General features: G+C 41.6%; 2 protein-coding genes across 2 annotated transcripts; both read left to right on the top strand.

The window, feature by feature from the left end:
• The first annotated feature begins 2,450 nt into the window (after window positions 1-2,450).
• On the top strand, window positions 2,451-7,285 carry C1QC (complement C1q C chain). Its single transcript, XM_074218179.1, has 3 exons — window positions 2,451-2,571; window positions 3,272-3,453; window positions 6,537-7,285. The coding sequence occupies exons 2-3, from the start codon at window positions 3,273-3,275 to the stop codon at window positions 7,091-7,093; spliced, it is 738 nt and encodes a 245-aa protein (XP_074074280.1). The 5' UTR covers window positions 2,451-2,571; window position 3,272; the 3' UTR covers window positions 7,094-7,285.
• Window positions 7,286-11,933: 4,648 nt separating this feature from the next.
• C1QB (complement C1q B chain) lies at window positions 11,934-20,716 on the top strand. Its single transcript, XM_074218178.1, has 3 exons — window positions 11,934-12,092; window positions 16,142-16,342; window positions 17,997-20,716. The coding sequence occupies exons 2-3, from the start codon at window positions 16,171-16,173 to the stop codon at window positions 18,569-18,571; spliced, it is 747 nt and encodes a 248-aa protein (XP_074074279.1). The 5' UTR covers window positions 11,934-12,092; window positions 16,142-16,170; the 3' UTR covers window positions 18,572-20,716.
• Window positions 20,717-21,079: the final 363 nt, after the last annotated feature.

Below are 21,079 nucleotides of genomic sequence, written 5' to 3'. Positions count from 1 at the left end.
ATGGAAAGTGCTTGAACAAGAAGAGGTCTTTTTGTTATTTAGGAAAATTAATGCTTCAGCCTGTTCAAGATGGAGAGAGGAGAAGGGTTGGGCAGGGAGATTGGAACTTTCCCTAATTCTCCAAGGTCACCTTTTATCTACTCTGAATATTGTTGCTGTTCAGTCCCCTCTGATTCTTTGTGATCCCTTTTGGACTTTTCTTGGCAAAGGTAATGGAGTGGCTTGCCATTACCTCCTCCAGCTCATTTTACAGATGAGGAAACTGAGGCAAATAGGGTTAGGTGACTTGTCCAGGTTCATATAGTACATGTCTGAGGCCAGATCTGAAATTAGATCTTCCTGGCTCTAGGTTCAACATTCTCTACACTGTGCCACCAAGTTACCTTACTCTGGATATGGTTCTTCTTGCAGTTTGTTGCTGTTGTGGTTGTAGCTTTTTAAGTGTGGTCTTAGAATGTAAGCTTCCCGGGGGCAGGAACTCTTTTGCCTTTTCTTAACACCAACGACACAGTATCTAGTACCCAGTACCCAGAAGGCTTAATAATTTATTGTTGATTGATTGTTTTCTTCCCTCCTACTCAGCACTTAAGTTTATTACAATCTAATTCGGCTTCAAAATACTTGGTAAGTGTTTGTTGGGATCTCTCTGCTATGTCAAAATAAATAATCAGTTTCGTAAAATCAACTTCCCTAGCTGGTGGCCCATTGAAACCCCAAGGCTTCCATATTCTTTTTCAGGATACCCTTCTAACACCCCTTCCCCAAGGCTACCTGCCCTTCCTCCTTCCCTCCTCCCTTTCTCATCTTCCCTGATAGAATCCCCTCTAGTCTTCCTTCCTGTCCCACCCCAACTCCCCCAGCTTTGGAGGCTGGAGTGGGTAATGATCTCTGACAACTTTCAAGGTCCTTTGTTGTCAAAGAATAAAATGGAAGACAGGAAAACTTTTGAGACCCAGAACCATCCCATATGGAAGGGATTAGAGTAGGGTTGAAGAAGACTCAGAAATTCAGGGAGAGAGTTGAGCTATTTCTCAAAATCACTGATCCATCTCATCTATTTCAGACGCTTCACACCCTCCATAGCCTCCAAGCTTGCCATTCTCCTGCCTCTTATTTCTGTTCTAGGATGGGAAGGAATATACTAATCGGAATAATGAAGGCATAAAGAATAGAAACCTAAAATCATAATATAGATCTGGGGGAAGGAAACACTTTTAAGGACTTTCTATATGCTAGACACTATGCTAAGCACATTATAAATATGAAAGATAAATAGATGAATAGACAGAAAGACAGATGGATGGATGGATGGATGGATGGATGGATGGATGGATGGATGAAAAGACAGATAGAGAAGGAGAGAGATGGATGGTCAGGTAGGTAGACAGACAAATAGGTAGGTAGACAGACATGAATTAATAGAAGAATAGACAAAGAGATGATAGATGTTTTAGTTTTTTCTCTATTCCAGACACTACCAGGCAGCACTGAAGATATAAATTTGAACAGAAAAGAAAGTCTCTGCCCTCAAGGAACTTTCATTCTAATGAAGGAGTTGGGGGAAGGTAAGTAAGGGGAGATGGTGGCCTGAAGTGACTTGAAGATCCTGTACCAGACAAGATAAGGCAAAGGCTCACCTAATAAAAATTGGTTTTTCCAGAGTTCTGATGGGAACCAGATGAAGATGTTGGTTGAAGTGTGAACCAACTGGCAAGGAGATGAAAAGGACACTGGGTTTATAGTCACAGCCTTAGACTTGAGATCTAGACCCTACAGTGACTGCGTGGCATTAGGTCACAAACTCCCTACTATAGGTCTCGGGTAGTTCACCTATAAAATGAGAAACTTGACAAACTTGACCAAAAGGACAAGATGAAGAAATGAATCTCCCTCTCTTCTTGGCAGAGGTGGGTGGTGAGGAGCACTACATATTCTATCAGACTCAGTTTATATGTATTGGTGAGTTTTGTTATGACTTTGTCTTCTTTCTCTTTCCCTCTTTATTTGAAGGGAAGGGTCCCTCAATAGGGAAGAGTAGAAGGATAAATTCAGAAGAGAAGGTAATATAAGGAAGACATCAATAAAAATTAAAAACTGAAGAAAAAAACCAAGGACTTGAATCGCATGGTTTCCTTCCTTTCAGCTAATATTCTATGTGAGAACCCTATATTTTACCATTCCTTTCAGCCCTAACATTCTAAGTCTATAAGTCACACCATCTGAGGACCAGATCAGGCTAATTTTGTCTTTTCTCTCAAGAAAGAGAGACTCTGGCCACCCCCCACACACAACTTTCAGACATCTGAGTGGATTTACATGTGGTCAGCCTAGCTCAGCATCCCCAGATTCCCTATTTGGGGGAAACAAGTGAAAAAGAGGATGTGAAATCTGTAAGAGAAAGAGGGAGGGAGGAGATGAGGGGGAGGGAGATAGGACATGGTGTCCTGGTGCTCCCATCCCTCCCCCATTGATCAGACTTCCTCCTCCTTTCCAAGGAGAGTAGCAGGGGCTACCAAAGCACTACTTCTGGGACCATCTCACATCTTCATCCCAAGAGACAGCAGCCCCCAGGTGAGATCGGGATTTCTCCCACCCACTATTTTCCCAGGGTTGACTTGGTTAGGGTAACTATCTTGAGGGAGTCGAGGGAACAGAGAGGGAGAGAGAAAAGGGGAAGAGAGAGAGTTTTCCCGTTCATAAAATTATCTCTAATTTCTCTCTATGCCACCCTTCCAGCCCCAATAATCTCTATTCTAAGATCCTTCTCTGAACTGACAAATTATTGTATGTTCTAAGGTTCTCCCATGTTGGCGTTCTATGTGCTAAAACAAAATCCCTTCCAGACTTTACTATATTTTGACAGTTCTGTGTGTTCCAGATATAACCATCACTCCCATAACCCCAAGACATAGCTCAGGGACTCCTAAGAATCTAACAGAACATAGGACTGAATGGGGAGAAAAAGGATTAGGTTGGAAGGGCTGGAAAGATGGAAATGGGAAAGAAAATAGATCCCATCTTAAGAGCCTGAACTCAGGGAGAAAGTCCTTTTTTCTAGAGGGTAGGACCAAGAGGGAGGAAGTCAGAGGTAAGTAAATGAAGGGATGACCCACATCTAGCCTGGCTATGGTCAACTGGGCTTTCATCTTGACTTTCCAATGCCTGTATCCCTTTCAGTTATTGTCTGGGGTAAGAAAATATTCTTCTCCAAAGGAAGAAAGAGAGAGCCCAGAAGTTTCTTCCTCTTTCATGTGTGCTGGGTTTTCCACAGGATGGACATAAAGTCACCTCAGGGCCACAGCCTGAATCAGCTCCTGTTCCTATTGGTCCTTCTGGGAGGGACCCAGGCTGACCCAGTCTCCAGCTGCTATGGGATCCCTGGAATGCCTGGCTTACCTGGGATTCCAGGGAAGGATGGCAGAGATGGGCTGAAGGGGTCCAAAGGGGAACCAGGTGAGTCCTGCCAGCCTAAGGAAAGGGACTAAATGGGGAACAACAGAGATAGGAGTGAGAGTGGAGGGAAGGGGGTACTGTGGGTCCAAGAGGGCTTTGCCCCAATATACAGTAGTCCCTTGCTAATGGGAGATGCTGCAGGAAAGAGGTCAGAGGCCTTAGATATGAGATCTAGACCCTACAGTGACTGTGTGGCATTACGTCACAAACTCTCTACTGTAGGTCTCAGGTAGTTCACCTATAAAATGAGAAACTTGACAAACTTGGCCAAAAGGACAAGATGAAAAAATGAATCTCCCTCTCTTCTTGGCAGAGGTGGGTGGTGAGGAGGACTCTGTGTGTGTATATATGTCTGATAGAATGTGTATTTATACTTGTGTTTATGAGTGTGTTCTTTTGAATTGCACAACCCTAGGAAAGTGGCTGCTATTTCCCTCATTTTGCAGAAGGGGAAACTGAGGTTCAGGAAAGTTAATGACTTACCCAGGGTCACATAGCTGGTAAATGTCTTAGTGAGGAGTTAAAAAGTTTGACTCCAGGTTCAAACCCCTCTACTCACTTTCCTGTGTTCTCTGTCTGCATGTTTACCCTCCTAAATGTTTAAGATGCTAGGTATTTCTTTGTACATGTTCATGGGAGACTAAGGATAAGGGGATGTGAGGGTACCCTAGGGGAACTATATATGCATGTTACTGCATCTACCTGGAGAAAGTTTAGGGTTCCCCCCACTTCTAGTATTCCCAAAGCAATTTGGCAGCTGCCCCATTTTGCTTTGCATTTGTGTACTTGGCATATCTTCAATAAATGACTATAATTGAGGTCCTTGAAGGCAGAGACTATGCCTCCTTACACCTTTGGATTACCAAATCCTGGTACAGGACCTTGCAAACAGTAGGTACTTAATAAAAGCTTGTTGAATTGAATGAACATCTTGGTCAAGGAGTCTAGAGATGGGCTTCTAGTCCTGTCCTATTTCCTTCCTGTAACTGAACTATGGTGAACAGTTGCATATTGGGAAATGAATGGGGACCGAGGGGGGATTTCTCTGAGTATTGGAGGACAAGCAATTTGGTATTCTCATAATTTTAACAAGTCCCATTTGAGATCTACAAGCATATTGTCAAAACAAAATGGATAATACAGGGATTATTCCCTCCATTTTACAAATGGAGAAGCAGTGATTTCTCTAAGGTCATAGAGCTTGTAAGCACCTAGGCCAAAACTCAAGCACAATCCTTCTAAATCTAAGACAATCCCTCCTTTGCACCATTTGATAGAAAGGTTAGGTAGGCAGTAATGGGATATTGGCAAGAATTCTGGATTTGTATCCAAAAAATCTGGGTCCAGTTTTGATTCTGCCTCTTATGAGCCAGGTTACTCTAGACAAGGAAGTAGGTTCTTCTCTCCAATATTCAATGTCCCCATCTGTAAAATGGGAAACTATTCCTCACACTCCCTTCACCCAGTATCTCACAGGTAACCCTATGAGGATCTGAGGAAAATATTTTGTAAACTAAAAGTGCCATAGAAATGGGAATGATTGCTAATGATTATTGATGTCTTACTAAGCACCTAGGGCTTTCTGAGATGTTTTGGGAGATACAAAGAATTCAAAGATCCTTGACTTCAATCAATAAATTAGCCAACAAGCATTTATTAATGGTCCCTTTGAGCCAGGTCCTGAGGTAGGCACTGGTGATCCAAAAAGAAAAGAAAACCATTCCTGCTCTCAGGAAGTTTATATTCTATCAGGACAAACAAAAGGTGCGCATATATATCTACTAAATGTATATAAAATGAAGACAAGTTTATTTTAGGGCTTATTGGAGAGTATTGTTTTGGGAAGCTAATCCACATCAACATTTGAACAAAAAAAACTCATGAAGTTTCAAAAAGCAGAAAGGAGGGGGAAAAATGTGAGTAAAGTCATGTGGGCAGACAGCAGATGCATAGGACAAGAATTCCTTTGGAGTTGTGGTGAGTAGAAATGATTTTATGGAGGAGGTGAAGCTGAAGTTGAGCCCTAGAGGATGAGTAGAATTGGAGAGAAGGAGCAAAGAGAGACACACACTTCTGAGAGGGGCCTAATGAGAGGTAAACATGTGTAAGAAGTCTCCTAAAATCACAGTATCTCAAAAGTTGAAAGGAGTCAGGGGAAAGGTGGTTCTAGTAAATCCCTATGTAAGCAAGAATCCCCATTTATAGTAAGAGTACTAGACTTGAATTTAATGGATGTGGAACCTTGGGCATGGCATTTAATCCTTTCTAGTCTCAGTTTCCTCTTTTGTACAATGAGTACCAGAAGGCTTACAATGCCTACCTCAGAGGAACATTATGAGGAAAGTACTTAGTAAACCAAAGGAGTGTATGGAGTATAAGAATGTAAATTATGCATTATAATTTATACACTATAAGAATGTGAATTATGGATTATTATTATTATAGTTCTTAATCATAAGTAATGCCTCTATTAATTTATTCTGAGAAAGTAATAGCATATATATAATATAATAGATTAAAGTTTATAAATAGGGCAGCTAGATGACACAGTGGGCAGAAAGAATACTGCCCTGAAGTCAGGAGGACCTGAGTTCACATTTAGCCTCAGACATTTACTAGCTGTGTGACCTTTGACAATTCACTTAATCCTCACATTAACTGCCTGGCTTCCAGGGTCATCTCCAGTCATTTTGGTCCATATCAGACCTTTGGACCCAGATGACTCTGGAGAAGAAAGTGAGGCTGGTGACTTAGCACAGCCCCCCCTCACTCAAATTTAGTTCACTTGTTTTTTTGTGGTCTGACGTCATGGTCTTCTTTGGAAATGAAGGACTTTATTATTATAAGGTTTTTAAACCGCATCCTCCTCATGACAACCAATTGAGGTAGACAGTATAAATATTATTCTTCCCATTATATAGATTATAACACTGAGGTTCAGAGGTACCATTTTCCTTTTGTCTTTGTATTCCCGACCCCTAATATACTATTTGTCATATGATTTCTGTATAATAAATTTTGTCAATGGGTTGATTGAACTCCAGTTTGAGATGTTCCCTCTGAAATGTCTCTTCTTTCCACAGGGATACCAGCCATTCCTGGGACACGTGGACCCAAGGGCCAGAAGGGAGAACCAGGACTCCCAGGTCACCCTGGGAAGAATGGACCCATGGGACCAGAGGGGCTCCCTGGTGATCAAGGCCCCCAGGGCTCACCAGGAAGTCCAGGTACTCCTGGAAAATACAAGCAGAAGTACCAGTCAGTGTTCTCAGTGACACGGAAGACCCAGGAGCACCCAGAGCCCAATAAGCTGGTCAGGTTCAATACAGTCATCACCAACCCTCAGGGAGACTATGATGTGACCACGGGCAAATTCACCTGCAAAGTGCCAGGCCTCTATTACTTTGTCTATTATGCATCCCAGACATCCAACTTGTGCCTCTCCCTGTTTCTGAGTGGTACCAAACAGTCCACCTTCTGTGATCATTTATCCAACAAAAAGCAGGTCACCTCAGGTGGAATCCTTCTCCGAGTAAAATTGGGTCAGGAGGTGTGGCTAGAGGTCAACGATTTTAATGGTATGGTTGGCACAGAGGGTTCTGATAGTGTCTTCTCTGGCTTCCTGCTCTTCCCAGACTAAGAATTCTTGTTCATCCTTCTTTCCATCCATCATCTCCCAAGGCTTTCTTCCTGCCTTGCTAGCCTCGTGACCCTTATCCTACAAATAGAATGGAAACTCCTTGAGGGCAGGAGCTGGTTCATTTTTTTACTTTGTATCTCCAGGATCTGACGTTCAGTAGAAATTTAATAAATGCTTTTTGATTGATTGACAGATTCTTCTTTCCTTTCTATCCACTGAGTCCTTCTAGTCTCATCTCTCCTGCTCATGTATAAGCTTCCCATATTTAACTTTGAGCATAGATTACTCTGGGTTTTGCTAACTGATCATGCACTGGTCTTGCCTCCATGACCAGAACCTACAACACTGTACCTTGGATGCAGTAGTATTCAACAAATTTTGGTCATGCTGATGATGTCTAGAAGTCCTAAGCCTTCAGGAAAGTCATCCCAGAAATCACTAAAAGCCCTTGAATGTCAAAGAGAATTATTTGTTTGTTGGTTTATTCTTCAGAAGATGCATGTTATGGGTTTTTGTTTCTCCTTCTTTCATTAAACATATTAGGATTCAAAGTCATTGAAAATGTGTTTTAAAATATTTGAATGTAGGGAGCGGCTAGATGGCATAGTGGATAGAGCACCAGCCCTAGAGTCAGGAGTACCTGGGTTCAAATCCAGTCTCAGACACTATTTAATAATTACCTAGCAGTGTGGCCTTCGGCAAGCCACTTAATCCCATTTGCCTTGCAAAATCCTAAAAGTAAAAAATAAAATAAAATAAAATAAAATATTTGAATGTGAAAGGATGGCCAGCCTAGAAGTCAAGAAGTCTCTCCTCCCACACACATATTGGTGTTATCCTGGACAAGTCAAAAACCTCTCAGAAATATAGGCAACTCTCTAAGAATATAAGATGCATAGGGTAGCCAGGAGGCACAAGTGAATAGAAGAGCACTGACCTTGTAGTCAGGAGGACCTGGGTTCAAATTCAACTTCAGACACTTAACAGTTATTAACTACCTGATCTTCATCTAGTCCCTTAACCCTGATTGCCTCATATCCAGGGCCATCTCCCGGTGTCTTGATTAATATATGACCACTGGACTCAGATGGCTCTGGAGAAGAAAGTGAGATGGATGAGTTAATACAGCACCCCCTCGCTCAAATCCAATCCACATGCACATGCTTTTCTTGACATCATCTCTCTGCTATCATGGCCTTCTTCAAAAACAAACATCATCATCATCATCATCATCATCATCATCATCATCAAGATGCAAAGTGAGAACCAATCAGTACTTGTGGAGGGCATAACCTCACATGGGAGTTCCCTAAACCAGTGAATTCACAAGTTCAGCCCCTATGCTTTTGTTTGAATGTGAATCTTGTCCTCCACAGGAGAGCTCACTTAACGCATGATTCATCCATCATCACAGAATCACTAACAAGGTCTAATTAAAGCATCTGATCATTGTTCTTCCCTGCTGTGCACATTAGCCAGCATTTGGTCAATAGCCAGGACACACAGAATGTTTTCTAAAACTCATTCAGCACCTTGCAAGAGAACCCTGATCCATCAGCTCAGTAAACCAGAAAGATCTTAGCTTCTTGGGTCATTTTTAAAAAACTTACTCAGGGAGGGGGCAACTAGTTGGTGCAATGGATAAAACACTGATCCTGGAGGCAGGAATATCTGAGCTCAAATTGGTGACCCTGGATTTGTCACTTCATCCTGATTGCCTCCCCAAAAAGTCAAAGAGTAAGAGGATCTGAATTCTAGTCCAACCTTGGAGGAGCAGCGTGATACCAGGGAAGGAAAATATACATTTATATGATGTCTACTATGAACCAATAACCAAGTTAAGTGCTTTATCAATATTGCCTCATTCAATCATCACAATAATCCTGGGAGGTAGATGTGATTATTTTACAGTTACTCATTTTACAGTTGAGGAAACTGAAACAGACAGAGGTAAAGTGACTTGCCCAGTATCACACAGCTAGTACGTATCTGAGGCCAGTTTTGAATTTAGATCTTCCTGACTCCAGGCCCAGTGCTCTAATCACTGCATCTAATGGCCTTTAGCTTTCTCCTCTATAAAAAAAAAGGGTAGGCCCAAATGGTTGCTCTATGGTCCCTTCCAGATCTGACAAGTCATTCCTTCAACTCTTGGGCATAGAAAGCCATCATCCCCAGAGCAGCATCAATTTTAGGAAAGGAAGGGACCCTTAAAGACCAGCTCATCCAGTCTTCTTCTTTTAAGGTAGAGAGAGAGACTGGATCTGCCATTCTAATGGGACAAGGGATTTCCAGCTGAGAAGCTGATCAACACACTGCAACATACAGTTTCAGATGACCGCCTAGATCACTAAGTTGTTAAGGAAATTGCCTAATTAGGGCCACACATTCAGGATATGTTCATGGAGAGACCTGATCTAGCTTTTCTCTATGTAACGGGCCCCTCACAGTGTAGACGGGAAACCTGAGAAACAGAGAGGGTCCGTTTCTTAACTCAGGTAACAAAAGTAGGAAATGCCTAAACAAACACATAAACCAAGGTCCACTGACTCCAAATCTTTGCATTCTTTCCAGGAAAGTACTTTGTCTCTTAATACATTGTGTTCCGATGTCCCTCCCAACTCTGACATCCTGAGTTCTAGGAGCCCTCCTAGTTCTGAATTCTCTGTTCTAATAACCCTCCCAGATCTGACATTCCATGTTCTATGGACTGTCCCAGTTCTGACATTCTCTGTTCTAAGAGCCCTCCCAGCTCTGATATTTTGGGTTCTAAGGACCTTCCCACTTCTGACATCCTCTTTTTCTTTTTCTAGTGTGATTTTTTTATTAATATTTGTTTTCCAATTCTATACAATAGTAGTTTCTACCTATCATTTTTTGCAAGGTTTTGAATTTTTACAGTTTTTCCCCTACTCTACCCTCCCTTCCCTCCCCGTACACTTCCCCCCTAAAGAAGGCAGTTTGATAATCTTTTATTCTCTGTTCTAAGGGCCTTCCTTCCCCGCTCAGACATTTTGTCTTCTGAGAGCCATTTGAAGTCTAATATTCTAACAATCATATTCCCTTTTCCTTTTCTTTTCCCTTCATTCCCATTGTTCAGTAACAAAGTATAAGAAAGTTGCCATAGCCCTGAGAGCTTCAGCAATCTCTGGGCTTCTGTAGAAGCCTTTGATGTTGAATAGATTTGCGTACTGTAGACCATGGTGACCATTAGGTTTCCTAACCTAAGCTGTCCTTGAATTTCTGGAATAAATCCTTGATCTGACCACCCTGATGTTCTTCCCTTGCTAGAACCAAGGGCAATACTGGATGTTTAGTGAGTGAGGAGGTTTTGGAACAGTTAGGGAAAGGTGGAAAGGGAGAGGTAGGGAGGAGAGAAAAATGGGGATCTGGGATAACTTTGTTAGGAGTCAAAGGGGAGGGGGAGGAAGCCATTACTCAAGGGGAAGCTTTGAGTCTCCAAGTCAAAATGTGATACATGGAATCCTCCATATTTCTATCATCTCTCTCAGGACACATCCCCCTCCTTGACTCCCTCTTTGTCTGGTTCATTCTCTCTTCGCTCAACTCCTCAACTCTACACTCTATTTATTAAATCACCTTCAACTCTTCCATAGAAGCATAGATTGAGAGTTGCATGGGACCCAGGAGATCATTTAGTTGAACTGCCTCATTTTACTCCTAAGGAAACTGAGGAACAGTAAGGTTACATGATTTATCTGGAATCACACAACTAATGTCTAGGAAATGTTTGAACAGAGTAATTCCTTGTCCATTGTGTTGTGAGGCTTATACATCATTAATACTTATGCATCATTATATATCATTATACTTATACATCATTATACTCATTAAGACTCATTGTACTTTCAAAATTCTATGTTCCAAGATCCTTCCTACAACTGACAATCTGCTCTATGTTTTAAGCTCCTTTCTAACTCTTAATCGTCTCTGTTCTAACAGTCTAAACTCAAAGCCCCCCCCCCCAACTCTGACATTCAATGTTCTAAGGTTCTTCCCAGCTCTGACATTCCATGTCCTAAGGTTCTTCCCAGCGCTGACATTATGTGTTCTAAGGTTCTTCCTAGCTCTGACTTGCTGTTTCTTAAGGCTTTAACATTTCTGTGTTCTAACAGTTCTTCCAGTTCCTGTGTTCTCTGGTCTAAGGGTCCTCCAAGATATGATTTCTATGCTCTATGTCCTCCCAACTTTGACATTCTCTACTATAAGACCCTTTCCAATGCTGATATTCTATGTTCTAAGTTCCTTTGCTATTCTGAAATTCTGTGTTCCAAGGTCCCTTCCCAGCTCTGACATTCTTTGTTCTGAGATTTCTCCTACCTATAACATTCTATAGTTCTCTGATCAGCAAATTTCAAGTTTTCTACTAAGAACAATGGACAAAGGAGGGGATCCATTGGAGCATGTGTTTGGGAGGTGTTAAGTTGGGGAAGGTGCAGAAAGAAAAGTGGTTTCAAGGGAAGAGAATTTGCAAACTACTAAATTCAAGTTTTTGCTCTGGATTATTCCTGAATGAATACCAGTCCTACAGATACAAATCAGAGCACGGGAGCTTCCTATGCATGGATGGGAAAGGGAGTGTCAGGGCAAAGAATGGTTTCGATTTCCCCATCTCCTTCAGAAGAAGATCATGAGTGGACAAGAGAAGTCAATATGTGGAAGTCGTGCCTGGACTATTTGTCTTCACAACTGCCCACCTCCTGCTGAGCTAGCAAAGCTAAACACCCCAAACCCACAGGGTCAGTCCACTTGCTATAAATATCTCATTGGACTTCCACAACAGGACCTGAAACTGCTAGATGGAGCAGTAATGAAGGAAGGGAAAGGGAAAGGGGGTGTGAGACTCCCTGGCTCTCTGCCCTTGTGGGGGGAGGGAGGGAGAATGGAAACTTCCCCTTAGAGCTCAAAACAACCAGATTCCAATGACAGACTCCTATCACCCTTGGGACCTCCTCAAACTACAAAGGACTGACCTACTCAGGTAAGCATGAGCTTTGGTGACATAATGGGGATACTGAGTTCCAGTTGGAAGAGCATGCATTTGGGGATATTGAGTCCAAGTTGTGAGTAGGAGGCAGGCATTTGGGAATATTAAGCAGGAAATTGGGGATATTGAACCCTAGTTGGGAATATGCAGGACTGGCATTTGGGGATATTGTCTCTAGTCAGGAGTAGGCAGGACATGCATTTGGGAACACTGAGTCCAAGCTGGTTGTGCAAAGCAGAAATCTGAGGATATTGAGTCCTGGTTAGAAGTAGGCTGGGCAGACATTTGAGGATATTGAGTCCTAGGTGGGAGTAGGCAGGATAACATTTGATTCATAGATCTAGAGACCAGAATGTTAGAAATGGAAGGAACTTTAGAACAGAGACTCTCAGAACTGGGAAGGACCTTGAGAAGATAAAATGACAGATCAGGAAAGGAATTTAGAACCTGCCCCCATCAGGGATGGAAGGGATCATAGTCAATTATCTCATTTTACAGACTGTGAAACTGAGACCTAAAGAATTTAATTAGTGGAAGAGTTGGGACTAGGACACTGATCTCTCACATCCCTGCTTCTGTACTCGCCCTTAGCTTTAACTTAAAGGATTTTGCATTTCTATCTGCTTCTACTCTCATCCTCTCTCATTTTGGTTGGAACTCAGATTTGCTGGCTTCCTGAGAAGTCTCTCTCTTCTTGCCAGTTCCAAATCTTCTGAAGACAAATCTTTTCTTTCTCTAGCACTCTACCTCCAGCCCTCCCGATGACTGAATCCTGTTTAATCTTATTGTTTTATAACTCTCAGACTCTCTGACCTCTCCTGAAAGAGACAGGGACTACCCATCGAGAGAGATTAATAATTGGTCATCATAGAAGCCTGGGGTAGTGGAAATAAGAGAGAAATGAAAGGTAGAAGATCTGGATTCTCATCCTGGACTTTACCACTAACTCTCTGTGTACCCTTAAAAAAAGTCACTGTCCCTCCTTGGGACTCAGTTTCCTTATCAGGCAAGTGAGAGGGTCTTGAAGGTCCCTTCCAGTTCCAACAGTCTGAGGCAGTCGTGTAATATGTCTGAGACATAATAACCGTAATGTAAAGAGGCTGTTTTGATGACCCACATTTGAAATGGGTCTAACAGAGAAGCCCTCAGCATAATTACCTCAGGGTTAAAATATAGCCAAGAGAACTAGAGGAAAAAAGAACTGATTTTGAGGCAAAAGACATTGGTTAGAATTATGACTCCCCGACTTTTTATCCATGTGGGAAGGGTAATAAACATTCATCAAGGGCTTACTTTATGTCGGCCACTTTATAAATAATTATCTAATATGATCATTACAACCACATCAACTTAGAGGTGATATTTATGCCCATTTTATAGTTGAAGAAACTGAGACAGACAGAGGTTAAGTGAATGCCCCAGAGTCACACAGCTAAGTTTCTGAGACTACATTTGAATTCAGAACTTCTAGACCCCAAGCTCTAGTGTATCAAATAGCCAGTGATTTGGGGCAAATTGTTTCTTCTTTCTCCAGATTGGCCTCAGTTGATCCATCTATAAAATGGGGGCATTAATACCTTTACCACCTTCATCACAGGGGTGTTGTGAAGTTTATATGTGAAAGGAAACCACCCACCTCCCCCCCCCCAAAAAAATACTGTGTAATTATGATCAAACTTGGCCCAAGAGATGAGAAAGAAGATGAAAAAAATGTTCCTCTTTAATTTTCTTTGGGAAGGAGGAGGACTTTGGGTGTGGGACTTTGGGTTGTAGGAAAGATCAAATGAGATAATTATTTATAAAGGGGTTAACATAGAGTAAGCCCTTGATGGATGTTTATTCCCCTTCCTACATGGTGAGAAAGTGGGGGAGTCAGAACTCTAACCAATATCTTTTGACTCAAAATCTAGTTCTTCCCTCTTGTTCTCCTGGCTGTACTTTATCCCTGAGGTAATTATGCTGAGGGCTTTTCTGTTAGACCCATTTCAAATGTGGGTCATCAAAACAGCCTCTTTACATCATGGTTATTTCTCAGACATATTACACAACTGACTCAGACTGTTGAAACTGTAAGGGACCTTCAAGACCCTCTCACTTGGCTGATAAGGAAACGGGGTCAAGGAGGGTTGGCAACCTTTTTAAAGGTACACAGAGAGTTAATCAAAAAATCCAGACTGAGAATGAAGATGAGGATGAGATGAGAAAGAAGATGAAAAAATGTTCCTCTTTATTTTTCTTGGGAAGGTGGGGGACTTTGGGTATAGATTTGATCAATTTTTATATAGTTTTGATAATAAGCTTCCTCCCTTTCTTTATTCTTTATTACAAGGGCTCTTTGGAAAAAGAAAATAAGATGGTTATATTTGGAATTAAATATGAAATGATAGCCTTTGAAAAACTATCAACAAATAGTAAAAATACTTTTAAAGTATTCTGTAGATTATAAAGTATCACCTAATAGAAGTGATGACAGACTGCAAAAGGAAGGAAGAAGGAATGGGAGGAAGGGAAAGATGCAAAAGAGGAGGAAGAAGAAAATGAGAAGAAGGCTTAAGAAGAAATAATTAGAACATATGATTGAGGCTTCAGAGAGGCAGGCTATACAGAAAGTGCAAATGGGTTATGTTGGAAAATAGTAAGTCATTCATCACTGGAGGTCTTCAAAAGGGAGATTAGTCCACTTGTCAGGAATATCATCCAACTCCTTCACTTGCCAGATGAGGACACTGAGGCCAAAGGAGACATAGTGCTTTTCCTAAGATGCCATAGCTAGTAAGTGAGGAAGCCTAGATTCTCAGTCACTACTAAGTCCTCACATCCTCTTTTCACTGTCCAGAACTATTTCTTACAATCAGGATGAGATGATACTTGGAGCTGGAGGGCTTTGAATAACAGTCTGAGCACTGAAAGCTTTGGGGCAATTAGTGACCTAATGAAAATTGTGTTTTTCTTTTTATTTTAAACTCAAGAAGGCACTTATTGAGAAATTCATGGACAAATTCAACTAGAGTATTGTAAAAGATACAGAAAATCCACTCAAGCAGACACTTCCTGTTTCATCTCTTTTTTTGTGTTTTTGGAAGATAGAAAGGATTCAAAGCTGCAGCAGAATTGAGAGATGATCTAAGACTAAGTCCCTCAAAGAAAAAAAAATGAGGTGTATCTTAGAGATAGACTTTTTTGCACAACATCAGTTGTTATATATTCCCTCCTCTCCACCTACACGGTCACTGCCCCAGTTCTGGCCTCAACATCCCTCACCCAGACTATTGCAGTAACATCCTCATTGGTTCCCCTACCCCAAGTCCTATCCATCCTCTATTCAGTTGCCAAAGCAATTTTCCTAAAGCACAGGTTTGATCAAATGATCTTTTCCATTCCCAGGATATCCCCAAGATCAAATAACAAATCCCTTGTTTGGTATTTAAAATTCTTCACAACCCAGCCCTTTCCTACTTTGCTACACCTTATTCCCTTCCACAAATTCCACAATCCAAACATACTGACTTTCTTGGATAATCCTCACCCATGAGAATCTGTCTCTGTTCCTTGGCATTAGTGGTCCTCATGATGCTCTCCTTCCTCACGCCCACCTCTGAACACACCTGGCTTCCTTTAAGACTCAGGTCAAGCCCCACCTTCTAAAAGGGAACCCTTTCCCAGTTTCCTAGGTTCTTAAATCTTCCCTTTCAAAAATGTCTTTCCAGCTATAGGTATTTTATTTAGACTCAATTATTTACAAAGCATCTCTCCCAACTAGAATGTAGGTTCCTTGAGGGCAGAAGGTACCCTATCCTTACCTTTCTTTGTCTATCCAGTGCTTAGCACACAGCTATAAGTGTCTGTTCATTGATTGATTTTTATTGATGGTAATGCTGAGGATATTTTCTTTTCTAACAGAAAATCCTAGAATCAGAGAAAGTCATCTTAAATTCTCTCCCCTGGCTCTTTGGGTCCCCTGAGGGGCTAAGGAAAGAACTGTAGCCAATTAACTGCAAAGAAATATGTGTGTGTGTGTGTGTGTGTATCTCTCATCCCTCTAGGAGGCAGCAGTAAGAAAACAGAAAGAAAGATGAAACTTTTGGAGTGGGCATTGGTGACGTCGCTCATGCTGGTCCTGACTGTGGTCACCCTGGCCGAGGTCCCTTGCACTGGGCCTGCTGCCATCCCGGGCATTCCTGGAACACCAGGGGTGGCTGGCACCAATGGCAGGGATGGCAGCCCTGGCATAAAGGGAGAGAAAGGTATGGAAGATATCTATGGCTTGGATCATTAGAAAATTTCCCTCCCCCAATCACCTCCCTTCTATCCAAACCTTCATGAACTTATTCTCTCTCCATAATCTCCCTAAGGAACATGGGTCTGAAGAATTTGGTGTGTAGTTGGGGGGGGGGGGCATGGGGAAGGAATGATCTCTGTATGGATCCCTCCAATCTCCAAAAAAAATTCAACAATCAACCGGGATATTAATGGTATCATGGGAAAAGAGTTGACCTAGGAGTCCTTGTCACCCCCCTCATCTAATTTGCTATATTACTTTGAGCAAATCATTTCCCTTCTCTGACTCTCAGTTCATCTGTCCATTAAGGGGTTGGGCTAAAGTTCTTTCCAGTTCTATCATTCTATGGAATGGAATTCTTCCCTAACCCTAAAACCCTTCCATTTCTGTTCTTTTATGCTAAGGCATCCCCTATTCAGTGGTTTGTTTCCTGTGTTGGGGTAACTCAATCCTGTCTGTTGCACTAATGTTCCTAGGCTTCAAATTTTGTCTTCCAAACTGGGGTTTTGACCCTCACTGTTGGCTTGCTGCCTCCCTGGCTTGCTGACCCTTGACCTAAGCTGCCCTGTGGCTAAGAACCTCCCCCTGGCTTTCCATGCTCCCACCTGCGCTGGGCTCTACTTGCCCCTTACCCAAAAGAGACAGACCTTTACTGAAGATCCTCCATGATAGCTTAAGTTGAGAACTTGCTTCACTTTGTCTGTGTCTGTGTGTGTGTGTGTGTGTGTGTGTGTGTGTGTCCTGAAACTTTAAGATCTATGTAGAGGTTTCATTTAAAGTTATAACAGGAAAAGCTCCAGGAGCTTCCTAGCTTTGCATTGCCATCTTTGTCCTTCCATTTGTAAATCCATAATCCTAATATTCTATGTTCTAAAGTCCCTTCCTTTTCTAAAATGCTACTGTTACATTTTACATTGTTATGCCTGCTCCAACTCCAATATTCCACATTCTGAATTTTATTTTCTATCATTTTATATCATAAAGCCCTTTCTAGTTCTAATATGCCCTGTTCTAATATCTCTTCAGAATGACCTACATTCTGGGTCCTAATCTTGTATAGTTCTAAGGTCCTTTCTAGTTCTAACATTCTGTGTTCTAAAAACTTCTTTCAGTTCTGATTATCTATGCACTAGGATCTGATATCCTACTGAGGGCCCCTTCTGTCCTTAACATTCCATTTTCTACAGGTGTGTAAAATGGTTAATGGTTTTTGTTTTTTGTTTTAGTTTTTTGCAAGGCAATGGGGTTAAGTGGCTTGCCCAAGGCCACACAGCTAGGTAATTATTAAGTGTCTGATGCCAGATTTGAACTCAGGTACTCCTGACTCCAGGGCCAGTGCACTATCCACTGCGCCACCTAGCTGCCCCAACTGTGCCACCTAGCTGCCCCTAATGGTTTTTTAAAGATTTAAAAAAATTTTATTTAAGCAATGGGGTCAAGTGACTAGTCCAAGGTCACACAGCTAGGTCATTATTAAGTATCTGAGGTCACATTTGAACTCAGGTCCTTCTGACTCCATGACCAGTGCTCTATCCACTGCACCACCTAGCTGCCCCTGGTTAAGTGATTCTTCCCCAGATCTATGAATTTAACCAACTTCCTTTTCTTTGTTTTGTCAGGGCTACCCGGAGTATTGGGTGATTCAGGAGAAACTGGGGAAAAGGGAGATTCTGGGATTCCTGGAAACCCAGGGAAAGTGGGTCCCAAGGGTCCCACTGGCCCCAAAGGCTTGCCTGGGCCTATGGGATTCCCTGGCCTTCCAGGTGAATCTGGAGACTATGGCAGCATGGCCAAGTCAGCCTTCTCTGCCTCGAGGAACATCCATGTTCCACTGCGGAAGGAGCAGCCCATCCGTTTTGAACGTATGATCACCAGAGAAGGCAGCGATTATGAACCTCGGAATGGCAAGTTTAGTTGTCGGACCCCAGGACTCTACTATTTCACCTACCATGCCAGCTCCAAAGGCAACCTGTGTGTCATCCTAATCAAGGCAAGCCGAGGAATGGCCAAGGAGAAAGTGGTGACCTTTTGTGACTATGTCTTCAACACCTTCCAGGTCACTACAGGTGGAGTGGTCCTCAAGCTGCAGGCAGGTGATTCTGTTTGGCTGGAAGTCAATGATAAAAATTCCTTGGTGGGAGTGGATGGAGCCAACAGCATTTTTTCTGGGTTCCTGCTTTTCCCTGATGCATGACCTGGTAATCTTAATCTTGTCTGTCTCCATTTTTCCTTTTACTGCATCTCACCCACATACACATCTAATTTGATTCCACACTAAAAAATAAAGAATTTTTGAGTTACAAAGGACCTCAGAACACAAAATATCAGAATTGGGAGGGCCCATAGAACACAGAATAACTTAACTGGGAGGGCCCTTAGAATACAGAATATTAGAACTGGGAGTATCCTTAGAACAAATAATGTCAGAGCAGAAAGGACACATAATATTTTCTAGTTAGAAGTGACCTTATGATATAGAATGCTAAAGAAAGAATTATAAAATGCAGAGAAAGGGATCTTAGTTATCATCTAACCCCTTAATTTTGCAAATTAGGAAACTGAAGTCAAGTGAGGGAACTAATTTTCCTAAGGTCAAACAGTAACAGAGCTGAGATTTTGATCCAAGTCCCCTAAATCCCAGGTCAGTGACCTTTCCTTTGCACCCCATTTTGTTAGTGAATTGTTAAGACTACTAAACCTCAAATCAAGGCTTTTTAGGGTTCAGGGAATCACTTTGCTTTTCTGAGTTTGTCATTCCCTAGGTATATTGACTAACTCCCTAGCAGAATTTGAGAAGTGTTAGGAAGACCCTCCTTCCCAGCTCTACCACAAAATCTAGGGGAGATTGAACAGTGGCTACAACTTTTTCAAAACAGAGACACTTGAGTCTCAAAAGAGAGAAGAAAGGGGAATTCAAACTGTGCTAGGTTTTAGGAGCTAACCCCAGGGTTGGGGAGCAATTGCTAAGTGGGAATTCTTTTTTTCTTAGGTTTTTGCAAGGCAGACGGGGTTAAGTGGCTTGCCCAAGGCCACACAGCTAGGTAATTATTAAGTGTCTGTGACCGGATTTGAACCCAGGTACTCCTGACTCCAGAGACGGTGCTTTATCCTAAGTGGGAATTCTTAATTCTGATTGCATCAATAAAGAGAAAGCAAAGCCCAACCTTACATATATTTCAGAGATATTAGACAGGCATATGGTATTATTCTAAAATTATTCTTAGAATGACTGTGAAGAATCTCCTGTTATCTTGGAGGAAGAAAGTGTGCAAAGGATTCTAGGAAAACAGTTTGTAACAGCAACAACAAAAATTACAAGAAGGGAGACAAATCTTTTTTAACTTTTAGCATGGAAAACCATGAGATGACAAGTGGTTATTCCTTCAAAAAAAAAGAACCTTTCAAGCAAGGATTATAACAAACTATACTGTCATTGAAAGGGCATTGCCTCAATTAGGACCTGAATTTAGAAAAGCCAAGGTTTCCCACTGTATCCGGGGTCATTGCCAGGCTTTTTGATATATGTCTTGCCACTGAACTTCAATGCCTCTGAAGGAGAGCATGAAGTTGATGACTTTGAGCAGCTCTGTCTCCCTTAAATCCAATTCACATAGAAGACATCATGAGCAAATGAAGATATCGTGTCATTGGTCATCTTTGAGAGAAAGAATGAGCAACAGTACAAAGTATCAAATGTAGTTTGTTAAATAAATCTTTCCTAAAGAAACAAATCTCCCCAAAAGGGTGCTGAACTAGAAGTCTGGGGAGACAATAAATGGAACTAATCTGATCTAAGGTCTAATTTCTAGGGATAGAATTCATATATCGGTAAATTAGGGAAATATTTCTAACCTGGGAACCAAGGATCCACAAAAGACTTGAAAATGGATTTCAGGGGATCCAGAGCTTAAATGGGGGCAGGGGGATATTACATCTTTATTTCCCTTCACCTCTAATTGAAATTTAGCATTTCCTCCAATTATTTAAAAATATGATTCTTAGTGAAAATGACACATGACAAAACATAGTGCACCACTTTGCAGAAGTTTATAAATATATAGGGGGGTCAGGAGAAAAGGGAGAAGGCTCATCAGGCATAGTAGACAACACATAATTTCACTGGTTATGATGAATTATTTGATTTCGTTGAATTTTTCTTTCCTACTTCCCTTTTGAATGATTTTTTAAAAAATTATAAGGGGGTTATATAGGGATGATAAAGGATAAAAATATAGGTGATATAAAAACAAAAGATATTAACAAAATCTATTTTAAAAACAAACAAAAAATGAGGGTGGCTAGGTGGAGCAGTGAATAGAGCACCGGCCTTGGAGTCAGGTGTACCTGGGTTCAAATCCGGTCTCAGACACTTAATAATTGCCTAGCCGTGTGGCCTTGGGCAAGCCACTTAACCCATTGACTTGAAAAATCTTAAAAAAAAATGATTCTTAGAAAGGCTCTATAAGTTTTACCATACCACCAAAAGGCCCAGGACAATAAAAAATATTAAGACCCTCCACCACTTGAAGTCTTTAAGGGAGTTATAGTGGTGACCTGTGGTGGTGGTGGTATTGTTCAGTCATTTTTTTCAGTCATGTCTGACTCTTTATGACTCTTTTTTGGGGTTTTCTTGGTCAACATACTCATTTTACAGAGAAGGAACCTGAGGCAAACAGGGTTAAGTGACTTGCCTAGAATAACA

The sequence above is a fragment of the Macrotis lagotis genome, chromosome 1 (genome assembly GCF_037893015.1).
Source record: "Macrotis lagotis isolate mMagLag1 chromosome 1, bilby.v1.9.chrom.fasta, whole genome shotgun sequence".
NCBI lineage: Eukaryota > Metazoa > Chordata > Mammalia > Peramelemorphia > Peramelidae > Macrotis > Macrotis lagotis.
The sequence above is the reverse complement of the archived record's forward strand: the minus strand, read 5'-3'. Positions and strand labels throughout refer to the sequence as shown.